At 44.0% G+C, this 11754-nt stretch overlaps 1 protein-coding gene and 1 long non-coding RNA gene across 3 annotated transcripts in view; one reads left to right on the plus strand and one right to left on the minus strand.

The window, feature by feature from the left end:
• Positions 1-669, minus strand: part of CDK19 (cyclin dependent kinase 19) — a 111557-nt gene extending 110888 nt beyond the window's left edge. The window contains exon 1 of the mRNA XM_084514562.1: positions 410-669. Coding sequence (XP_084370688.1) covers positions 410-537 — 128 coding nt within the window. The 5' untranslated portion in view covers positions 538-669. The remainder of the gene's footprint in view (positions 1-409) is intronic.
• Positions 498-11456, plus strand: LOC311434385. Of its 2 annotated transcripts, none has more exons than XR_014691442.1 (3): positions 498-630; positions 4975-5029; positions 5673-11456. It is a non-coding gene; the product is annotated as an uncharacterized lncRNA (long non-coding RNA). The 2 variants fall into 2 exon arrangements; XR_014691443.1 differs by lacking the exon at positions 498-630 and adding an exon at positions 2878-2962.
• Positions 11457-11754: the final 298 nt, after the last annotated feature.

Below are 11754 nucleotides of genomic sequence, written 5' to 3' on the forward strand. Positions count from 1 at the left end.
TTAAGTTAAGGCAGCATGCCAGAACTTGGTAAAAAGGAAAGAAGAGGGTGGGTTTTTCGTAACGAGGGGTTTTTTCTTTCGAAGTTTCGCTTGCCTAGAGTGGTGGGCTCTTCAGCCTCCTGCCTGACGGGTACGGTGTGAGACCTGCAGGTATATTTTGCAAGCCTTCACCCAGCAGCCTGGCACGCTCCTGCAGCCCCGGCCTGTGCCACCACAACGCACGGGGAGCGCTGGGCGGCTGCTGGGGAGCAGCGGGGTCACCGCCAGCCCCTGCACCTGCACGGGGGGGGCCTTGCTGAGGCCTCAGCACCGCTCCTTGAACCCCACAGGAGGAGAAGGAGGAAGAGGAGGAGGAGGAGGAGGAGGGGAAGGGGGGTGGGGGGGTGATGAGGGAAGCCGTCGGCCTTACCCGTCCTTGCGGCGGGCCTTGTAGACGTGCCCGTAGGTGCCCCTGCCCACTTTGCAGCCCTCGTACTCGAAGAGGTCCTCCACCCGCTCCCGCTCGGCCGCCAGCTTCGACTTGAACTCGTAGTCCATGTCTCGCCCATAGGGGGTGAAGGGGGGAGGGGGGGGGGAGAGGCCGGATCAGCACCCCCGGCCGGCGGAGCCCCCTCCGGCCGCCGCCATGAGGTGAGGGGTGAGGGGCGTGAGGGGAGGTTTTGGGGCGGGGGGGGGCGTTTTCGGGTTTGTTTTTGTTTTGGTTTTGGTTTGCGGGGCTCTGAGGCAGGCGGGCGGGGGGGGGAGGGGGGGAGGGGGCGCGCGCCGCCGCCGCCCGCCCGCTTCAAGTCGGCTCCCGGCGGCGCGGCGCTGGGGGGTGCCGGGAGTCGTAGTGCGGCCGCGGGTGGCGGCCCCGGAGGCTGCGGGCGGGATTTCAGCGCGGCGGGACTACAAGTCCCAGCGTGCCCCGCGCCGCCTCCCCTTTTTTACCTCCCCTCCTCTCTCTCCTCCCGCCGGGGAGCGCGGCCGCTTGTTTACCCCGCCGGCTGCCACTCAAGGCATTAGCCCCGCCCCCACTGCTGGATGCCGGCCTCTGATTGGCCGGCCCGGCCCTGCCCCCGCTGCCTGGCCTCGGGGAAAGGCTTCGCGCCCGCAGCCCTGGGCCTGGGGGCGGGGCGGCCGTTGGGGCCGTTACGGCCGTTGGGCCGCGCGCGGGGCGGGAGGGTGCGCGCTGAGGGGATCGGAGCGGGCTGGGCGTTAGAGCGAGGGGCTCACAGGGATCACACGGGATCACCCTGAGGTGCGGTGGTTGGGGATCCTGACAAAAAGCTGCAGTAGCAGCCCCAGAGGTTTGGGGCAAAGGTGGTGCTACCCACAGGTTCACGGGTATAAATCACATTCCGGTCTATTATCCCTTTTAAAATCACATTTCCGTCAGTTACCTGTTTTAAAATCAGATTTCAGTCAGTTATCCCTTTTAAAATCGCATTTCAGTCAGTTATCCCAGGAGCTTGGTTCCCAAACGACGCTGTGAGGTGATTATTTCTTCCCAAAGGCAATGGCTGGTCCAATGTGCCGCGTATCTAACAGTCAAAATTCTCAGAAAACCGTCACTCCGTCACCAAAGCAATATTGCCCAGAGAACCACAAGTACCTTTTATTTTTTTCAGCTGCAGATACGGATCTTTCTGAATGAGACCAGATCATGAGCTGGCAATTATCCTACACACAGCGGAGAGAGGGCCATTTATCTTTCAGCATCGACGTTAAAGACGTTTACTAAAATTAGAGCTAACCGTTTTAATTTTGCAAAGCTCTCACATCTTTAGTCACCTGGTAATCAAATCCAGTGTTGAGAAGAAAGGGACACAGACTCACAAGGACATGCATGCAGCTGCTGCAGGAGGTTGTGCTACCTCGCTGCATTAATCCAGACTTAAAGTCACAAGGATTAAGGAATACCTGGCTGTCGGTAATAACAAACTCTACGAGTTCCCGTTGCCCTCAGAGTAATAATTGTTATTTCCCGTTTTCATCAGTGACATTTGTTTTCTTCTCTTTCCATTACACCATGTGGTGAAAGTCTGCCTCTTGCTATAACTCGCTGCATGCCCGCAGCCCTGGGTAAGAGGGCTGACAGCACAGCCGGGTACAGAAGGTCAGCCAGGCTGACATTTGTAAGCCAAGGCAGCTTAATTCCCCTCTAACCTGTACTGTACCTGGCTGCCTGGTGCTGCAAATAGTTTTATCCTTTCTTCCATAAATTGATTATGCATTGGCAGTCAATATTCTGCCACTCACTGCTGCTCCTGGGAGCCTGCCCGGTAGAAACCTCTCTGCCAGGTGGAAGCCTTTTTTTAAATTCCAAGCCTGTGTTTCCTTCTGACCAGCCTACATCCATCTTTTCTTCCCAGGCAAATAGTGCCCTGAAGTAGCCTTTCCCTCTCTCCTGTGCGGGTCCCCTGCCAAAAGTATTTATAGACAGCAATCTCATCCCCTCACAGCCTTTATATTGCTGGACTAAACCGGCCGTGCTCTTCTCATTCCCCTCATTAACTCCCAACCCCTCTGCTTTTGATCATCCTGTTGTTTTTTCCAATCCTGCAAAGGAGAATTTACATTAAACATTTCATGCAGCAAGCATGCCATTGCATCTTAAACATGTGTTTTGTTAGAATCTGAAATGACCTTATGAATTCTCATAGAAACGGTTAAATAAAATGCATTCCTTTTTATTTAGAAATTCATTTTCACTCGTTTTACCCTTGAGAGGTTTGTGTCTGTTTAATAATAACACAAAATGGGACTCCCTCTGATCACTGTACCAAAAATGGGAGGTTGGCTGATTCTAAGCAAGATACGTAAAAAGCAAAATGTTATCCGTGCTCCTGTTCCTTCTCTCATGGCATAGCCTTGCTTCCAGGTTCTGAAACCTCCTGCTGAAAATGTAGATGAACATGTAAAGCACAGCATCAGCTCAGCATCCACCAAGATTAGGCCAGCTCAGAGGGCAGCAGGAACGAAGGTACCTTCTGCAGAGGTTTTATCGGGTCACGGTTAGAGGACGGGCACATTTGTCTCGTCTGGACGTTGGGGTACACGGCAGGATTCTGCCTCAGCTCCATACAGACGGAGAATGTCACTGAGAGCAGCTGCCTGGCACCGAGCAGCCCTGCACACATCCTGCAAGCAGCAGCAAAAGGGGTGAGGGAGGGAGAGCGGTGCTGTGGCACGGCTGCTGCTCTTCCTAGCATGGTCATACACACAATGATACTGGTCATAGGCATCTTGTAGCATTCACTTTTCTAAAAAGTCCAGCAAACCAGACTTTGGCCGAGTGGGAAATACGGGTGGGAGGTAAAAAGACTCAGATTGTGTTTCTCCCCTACCTGGACCGTCTCCAGTTACTGAACTCCACTTTGCCACTGATCCTGTTCTGAGAGACTGTACTCCCGTGGAATGGCTGTTGCTTATTCAAAAGGTTTTGCTGCCATTCTTGACTCTGGTTTATTATCATGTTATTCCCTCCTAATCAGAAGACAAACGAATGTAACACTAAACATATAATGCCCTACCCTTTGCTGATTGTGCTGATGCAGAAATTCTGAAAAGCCACATCAAAAATAGAAAGGGAGAGGCTTGCAGACTGCAAGCATGGTTCCTGAGGGGCTGACAGCCTAACTGAAGATGCAGGGCTGTTGCTTGGTAGAATCACCATTTCCTCACAGTCTCGAGTTGCTGAGGCTAAGGAGTGCCCAGGCTGCTGGACAGGAAAGGTGTTTGAAGCAAGTCTGAAAGACGAGGAATTGCCTATCTTCACAAAGACCCTATTTGGTTCTCCCAAACAGATAAGACATGCATTTCTAGTGAAAATAATACTACTAATAATAACTAAACTAAACTAAACTAAACTAAACTAAACTAAACTAAACTAAACTAAACTAAAATAAACTAAAATAAAACAAAACAAAAAGCAGAATTTGGTTTTTAACACTTCACCATCAAGAAAGTAGCACAGACCATTTGTCTTCTTTTATTCATATTGCCTTGCACATAAAATATACTTTTTTTTAATTTTATCTCCAGCTTGTTTTAAATTCATTCCCTGTCTTAATTAGTTGCATTTTCTGTCTTAGCCAATCTCTTACTCTTTCCTATTTGTGTATTGCTGAGACCAAAAAAAATAGTTTTTAAAATTTTTTTCTAAGCTACATCTGGAAGTGGTTGCACCTTTTGTTAACTTAACCTTTGTAGATTTTACTTGTTAATCCAGTAAGACATTTTGAGTTCTTAGGGCTCAGGGACAGATTATTTTTTTTCCAGTAGATCTTGAGTGGGACATTAATAAATGTACAGAAGCAATGTTTACTGATGTCAGTCAGATTGGAGTTGATGTTGCTTCTCATGCATCTCAGAATTGCATAAACTACATTATTATCTCTGCAGAAGCAGGGAAAAACTAATGGTTCTGCTCAAAAAGTGTAGAAATATACTTGGGAATTTCAAACATATTGGCATGGAAGTGTGACGAGGCTAATTAGAGGGACAGCATGTCAGAGGATTTTTGGTAGGCATAGCTTAAGAAGTCTTTGGCTGTAAGTTTAGGTGTTTTCATTCTCAGTAAAACTCTCTATTTTGGAACCTTTTATGTCAATTAACTTCAAAACACATATAATAAAAGTATTAACTTACACATTTAGAAAATAAAGTAAAGAACTAAGGTGCTCTATCAAGATTTTGCAGTAAATCTAGAGAGCGTGCTAGAAATGGAAGATGGGAGTCCTGACTTCTGCTCCCATTATATAATTATTTGGCTAGCTCTGTGTTTTTTAAATTTGTTTTTTTTTACAGTACCTTAATCCAAATACTACTAAAATAGAAACCTTGTGTTGCTTTTCTTGAGTATAATCCAAGAAACTGGTCTCAAAATAGGCAGCGCAGCTTTTAACCATTTTTTTTTTTTTCTTGAGAAAAAGAGAGCCCTCACAAAAAAAAAAGAAAAACTCACAAAAGCTGCTCCCTACCTTCTCTTTACAGACAGGCAAGACTGAACAGTTACCTCACAGAGACAAAGGACTTCAGTGTTCAGCAGGTAAAAAAGTGGGACACAGCAAAGTACAAGCAAAATAATTCTGCGTTGCGTGGTGTGGGGCTCAGCCTTAGCACCGATCCACCAGTGTCTTAGCACATCCACTCACTCCCTTTGAATTGTGAAGCAAGATGTGTGAGCTTATTGCAGCTGGAAACACAGCGTGCAGTACAGCGTGCTTGCTTCAGTTTGTCAGAAAAGGCAAAAAGTCAGAGGAAACAACAAACTAATGCCATCATGTTCACATAGCGAGCCTGATAGCTGGTTTAGCGGGCCAGTCATTACCACCAGCATAAAGCAGGGATTTAGAGAAAGGCCTTGAACTCTAAAAATGTAGAATCTGCACTTCATTACAGAGAAAGCAGAAACTCTAATTCTGAATATAGCAGCCAAAAATTTGGAACTGGGGGCCGTGCAGTCAGCATAACTGAGTTTCCTCGGCTTTTCCAACCTACTTGCATCATTGGCATTCCAGCACCACCACACTCCACCTACTACTGCTTCCCTGACGTTGGCCACAGTTTTCAGAAGCTAAAATAATTCTCAACTTGCCTGTAGAATACACCTTTTTTTTTTTTTTTTTCCCATTAACTGGGAAAGATGGTAGTGTATAATGAAAAATGAAAGATGTTTCTTTAATTTCTAGGGAAAATACACTTGAAGAATACAGAGGAACACATCAAAACAGCCCAGTGGGACAGCTTTCTGAAGTTAAATCTGTTCCCACAGAAGAAACAGAGCTCTGGTAAACAACCTCAGCCTTATCGAGTTCTATTATTCCAGCACAATGGTAACTGCTATGTTTTCAGCTGTTTCCACTGAGTATAATAAGTTTTATACCAATTTACTGGGAGAACCCATCCCATGGATGGACAGCTATGGCTATGGAATGGTATTTCATGACAAGTCTATAGGACAGTATTTCATTCTTGTATTCCTTTTGCCCATATAGATTTTGATGCCCTTATTACAGCAAATGTTCAAAAGGGCTTTAATAAATCGTCAACAGAAAGGAGACACTGGACAAGACTGGACAAGACAAAACAGAATTCGGTTGTACCGAGTGAGATTTATGTACAGGAAAACGTCTGAGAAGTAAAGATATTTACATAGTGGAATTTTCTGGAGGTACTCTTTAATCATTAGATTAAAATCACTAGATGTTTTTTAGAAAAGATTAGATAAGCCTCAGACAGAAATCTTGTAGGTAATAAAGGTCAATATAATGAGAGGAGAGGGGATAGAAATTAGATTTTAGTGGGGTTTTTTTGTCTTGCCCTATTTTTCTATGACACTGATTCTATACGACGTACAAGGGGTGTCATCTCATGGACAAAGTTAAAAGACAAAAGACAGAAGTAAACCCCGAGTTTCCGTGGCAGAAAGGTTATCCCATATGGATTGCTTGAAGCTGAGCCATTCACAGCTCATAAAAGAACTGGGAAAAGGAATGAGCGATGATGTGACAACATTTGAAGAACATATATAATACCTCAAATCGAAACCTGATCGAAAAGTGCTGCAAGAGAGACTCCCGTGAGTAGTGGTAGCTGAAAAGCACTGTTCCAAAGTGCAGTGTAATGCACACGAGGGGGAAAAAAAACTTGCATACATGATGATGGGCTCTAGAATAGCTCGTATCAGTCAGGAAAAGTCTTGAAGTACAGAAGGGGTTATGGCTATGTGCTGGCATTTCTTGTTCTCTTTCATTTTTTGCTAGATGGACCACTGCTGTGGACTACTACAGCCGTTCTTATCATCCAGTGAGGAGACACTAAATAAATTTGGACCAATTAGATGGGGAAATAAATGAATAGGGGGTGAAGAATGATCAAAAACTAAACTGATTTGAAAGAGGCTGGATAAACTTGGTTAATAGAGTGTCATTTGTGGCTATTATATACAGTGTTTCAGGGGAAACTACCAGCTCCAAACAACTCAGCTTACTAGAAGCTGAGAAGATGAACTGGCAAAAGAAACCAGCAATGCAAGAGCTGATTCCATCCTTCCTGGGGATAATTTCAAGCTTTGTGAAACTATGGTGGAATTAGACTTAAGAAAACCAGGGAAGAACTCCTATGTTGAGAGCCTTGATATGTTACTGAAGTTCTGTTTTTCTTCTCTGATTTTATTATTACCTAATTCTGTCTGTGTCCCAGTGGCAAAATCCTAAATTATCTAGGTTCCAGAACTATATTTACAGCCAAATAGGAAATGACAGAATCGGCTGCTGGCTCATTATGCTGAAGAAGTTGAGCAACTCTGAATTTTAGAAGAAAGCCAGATGGTCTAATGGGAGCAGGAGCCAGAAGTGCCATTGCCATACATTCTTTGATTTCTTTTGGGTCCAGGCTTTCTATCTGTAATACAAGGCAGCATACATCCCCATCTTCAGGAAAACTTTTGGATTAAAGTTCTACCAAAACTGTCACTTAGCTTTACTAGCTATGTCCGTCCAGCAGTAAAGAATTTGCAGTAGGCCAAATGTCAATCAGCCTGAAAAACAACAACAGACCAAGATCTTTTTACAGTTTAGACTGTGATCTTGCCACTACAGCTCAGTAAAAAATGATTCTCCCGAGACAAATGCCTATTGCTAATGCCATGGAGAGAGAAGACTAAGCACCAACTATTGGAGCAAAACTACTTCTTACAGCCTTGCCACCAGACCCTCAAAATTTTATTGTCAAACACCTGCAGTGCTTCTGTGTTGTTCTTACTCCATTGTACGCCTAGAGACTCAGCTAAATTAAAGAAACCAAAGGTATTAAGTTAATGCACCTAAACTGAAGCACTTTCAACTGCCACATTAATGCTTCTTAGATATATAACATGCCTTTGGTTCTCCATAGCCTGTGAGAGCATACTGCATCTGGCTGGGATGGAGTTAATCTTCTTCACAGCAGCCCGTACAGTGCTGTGCTTCAGATCTGTGACCAAAACACGTTGATAACAAACCCAAGTTTTGGCCACTGCTGAGCAGTGTTTGCCCAGCATCAAGGCTCTCTCTGTTTCTCACTCTGCCCCCGCAGCGAGTAGGCTGACCTGAAGTGTCCAAAGAGATATTCTGTGCTGTATAACGCTGTTCCCAGGAACAAAACTGGGGCGAGAGGGGGTGGGGGGGGAAAGGGGGAAGTTTTTGCAAAGTAGCCATTGCTCATCAGTCCTTGACTTCTTAAATATCTTTGTCTCGACCCACAAGTTTTTCTCACTTTTGCCCTTTTAATTCTCTTCCCTCGTCCCACTTGGAGCAGTGAGCAAGCAACTGGGTGTGGGTTGAGCTGCTGGTCGGGGTCAGCCCACCGCGTCTGGGAAAGAAAGAGAAGGAGGGGGATGCATCCTACCTGGCTAATTGCCTTGCCTGGCATTTGTCTTCTGCAGTGTGTATGGAAACTACCAAATCCCTATTACCAGGACTGCGTGGAAGAAGTCACAGTTCCTTTTCTCCTTCCCATCTATCCTATCAGTGAGAAGACAGTATGGATCTCTAAAGGATTCACAAATTGGTGGTTGTGTGAAACAAGCAAACAAAACGGGTTAAGTACAGAAGTTCCTGCAAATTCTGTATGTGCAGCTGTTAGAAAATGCAAACTCTGGAGCTGCTGAATCTGAAATTACCCTGTTGCCTCGAACCTAGCTCTCCTCTACACTGAAATGTCTGTAACAGACAAGTCTATAAAATCATTTTGCAGTTTGACCACTCCTTTGGCATTGACAAGATGCCAAGTGAACTTAAGCTTTCATTTTTCGTATTCCTCATCTGAAACTTTGATACTGCACAACCACACGCTGACCCCATGACAGCCAAACCACAGTCTTCCTCTGATGGAAGTTTTCTTATCATTGGGTAATCTTGCTGCAGAACAGGCTCCTCCACCAACTCTGTGACTCCTGATGAACTGTAGGAATTTGGATTCTATGGGCACGTGAGCTTTTCAGGACAGTCTGGAAGAAAAAAGAAAAAAAAAAAATGGAAAGTTTGGGGATTTTTTGGTTTTTGTTTGATCATTTGTTTGCTTTTTTGCTTTTTTGTTTGTTTGGTTGGTTGGTTGGTTGTATATTTTTCCTCAAAATGGAGAAACTTAAGTTTTAAAGAGTGAAATTCATACACTGAGCTTCAATAGTAACTTATCAGAACTGCATTTACCCCGGATTCTATACAGAACCTCATTTTTACCATTGGAAAACTCCATTATTCATGTTTTGGCTCTCGTGTCTGTAATGAGGAACAATAGACATCATTAATAGGACTGTGTAAATTTAATTGATAACCTTGGACAGAAAGCTCAAAGCTCAAAGTATTTACCATTATTTTATTGCCATTACTTCATTATGGCAAGGCGATAGTTGGGAGTGCAAACAGGACTTCCTTCATATAAGCTATAAGTCCACCACTTACAGTGGATTCTTTGGTCTAAGGCCAAACAAAGGAACTGAAACTGTATAGTTTATTAGAAATAAACCATTATTGTTATAGAAACAAACTATATTGTTATAGAAACAAGCATGGCTTGACATAGAAATTAGTGCGTTATCAGTGGTAACAAACAGTAACAGTAGGCAAGTTTCGAGTTAGTGAATTGCTCATGAGAGGTCCCAAATATTGTGTGTATTGAGCTGGATGCTTATGGAAAAGAAGATAAAGTAATAGAAATAACATGTCTTTAAATGGTGACCATTGTGCTGGTTCTTTTTGGGTGTCAAGCCCCTTCAGTCTGTTTGATTTAATCGTGCTGCTTTTGACTCGGGTCATTCCCATTCAAGTTGTGCTGTTACAAAGAGGCAGAAACGAGACCTTGCCTTCTCTTCATCCTTTGTCCCTCCCCTGTGCCACAGCTCGGGCTCCCGGCCCATCATCCATCTTCCCTTCCCCCAGTGCCCCCAGCTCCCAGCTGGTGACAACCACTGGGACGTGGCTGCTTTCTAGCCAGGCATGTGCTGGCTGGCAGAAAAATAAATACAGTAAGTTTTGAGCTCAGGCAGCAGCCTCTCCTTCACAGTAGTAATTAGAAGGAAGTGATCTTTCTTTTACGATTCACAAACTTGAAGGAATTTTGGTTTCTGTTTCAAACGAAGTTTCCTGTTTCTGTGTCAAATGTAACTGAAATAAGCTCGTGGGTTCAAAAGTTATGAGAGAGGGTTTGACAAGAGCAGTAGGCAAACGGCATTATCACCTCAACCCTGTTTCCTAAGGCTTACAGTCACAGAGAAGTGCCCTCTGATGCTAAAACAAATATAATAATGTTGAGGACAGGTCTGGGCAACAAGGAAAATATTGGTCTCTGGAGTTTCCAAACCATTTAGAACATTCAAGGGGGATCTCCAAAACCAGTTAGTGGCATCACAGCAAGAAAACTATTGTTGTTTTGATTTATCAGGATTAATACAGAATTTAGCAGAGACCAGGACAGCATTTCAGGAGCCAGAACTTGAGTCTTTGATATATGTCCTTGCATCAATTCCCAAACAATAAAATTGTAGTTTGTTGTCAAAACCTAGGGCTTTTTATTTGGGGAAAAATAATAATATTAATAATAATAATATTTAAAAAAAAAAAAAAAAGCATTCATAGGTGCTACTATTGGGAATGAAAAAATTCATTGGGAATGAAAGATTCCCAGTGCCTTTAGAACTTCCTGCGTATGAAAGATCTTCTACTCGACCATCCATAGATGAGAATCAGATGCCATGTACGGCTGTGTTTTCTGCCTTTATTAAGTGCATTCTTCTTTCATGTTGCCAACATCCTAGACGGTATCCGGCTTAAATTCAGATGCAAAAAGAGCCAGTTTTGGCACAGTGCAGGTAACAGATGGTACCTGTTCTATAGTATGATAAAATTGAATGCTTTCTTTTGTGTGTAATCTCTTTTCCTTGATATCACTTAAATATTGATACCACATGTCATCCTAACCCCTCCCAGAACACATTAAAAGTGAGGAGGGGAAAAAAAGCCAAACATCAAATTCACCTTGATATGACTTTGATGGAAATAAGACAGAGAGATTAGATGAACTCAGTGGCTTTACAAATGACTTTATTTTTGTCTGCCAATAATTCAGTTTTCGTTGAAAGTCTGCCAGGTCACCGAAAAAGCCATCTAATGTCAAAAAGATGTGTAAGAAGAACTTAATGTGTGAAAGTAGTATCATGGTTATACCGATTATGGATGAACTGGAAGCAGAGAGGTAGATGTGATACACTCCTGATGAGCAAACAGCACGCAGTGACTATAGCTCGTATTGGTTGGGTGGTCGGGCACATAATTCACTTTCACAGGGAAATGGGATAATAGAGAAGTTCTGACCATCTACATGACAAAGGCTGAAAATAAAGATAAAAGATGGAGGAAAGCCCCAGAACATGGGGAATTTAAGTTCCCAGTTCAGTCTGGTCAAGCAAAAAAAAAGCAGATCCAAGTGCTGTGATGTGAATATTGCAGAGCTTTAAGTGGGACAAATCCTGTAAAATCTCCTCCAGAAACCCTTTCCTACATCCATAAGCTATATGGAGTGAATTCAAGCCATGTTAACTAAAAAACTTCAATTGTTGTGTGTGGTTTGTCTTCTGTTCCCTTAGAGCTGTTTGTACCTGTTTATTTTACAATTATACCTCGAGGCCATAGGCACGAAGTTTGCAGACAGTTGTGCCCTTCAGAGATGCGACCACTCCCTAGCTTCTCCTCACCGACCTTTGCAAAACGCCACCCAGTCCTGCAGCTCTGCCAG

The sequence above is a fragment of the Aythya ferina genome (assembly GCF_964211825.1).
Source record: "Aythya ferina genome assembly, chromosome: 3".
NCBI classification, from domain to species: domain Eukaryota; kingdom Metazoa; phylum Chordata; class Aves; order Anseriformes; family Anatidae; genus Aythya; species Aythya ferina.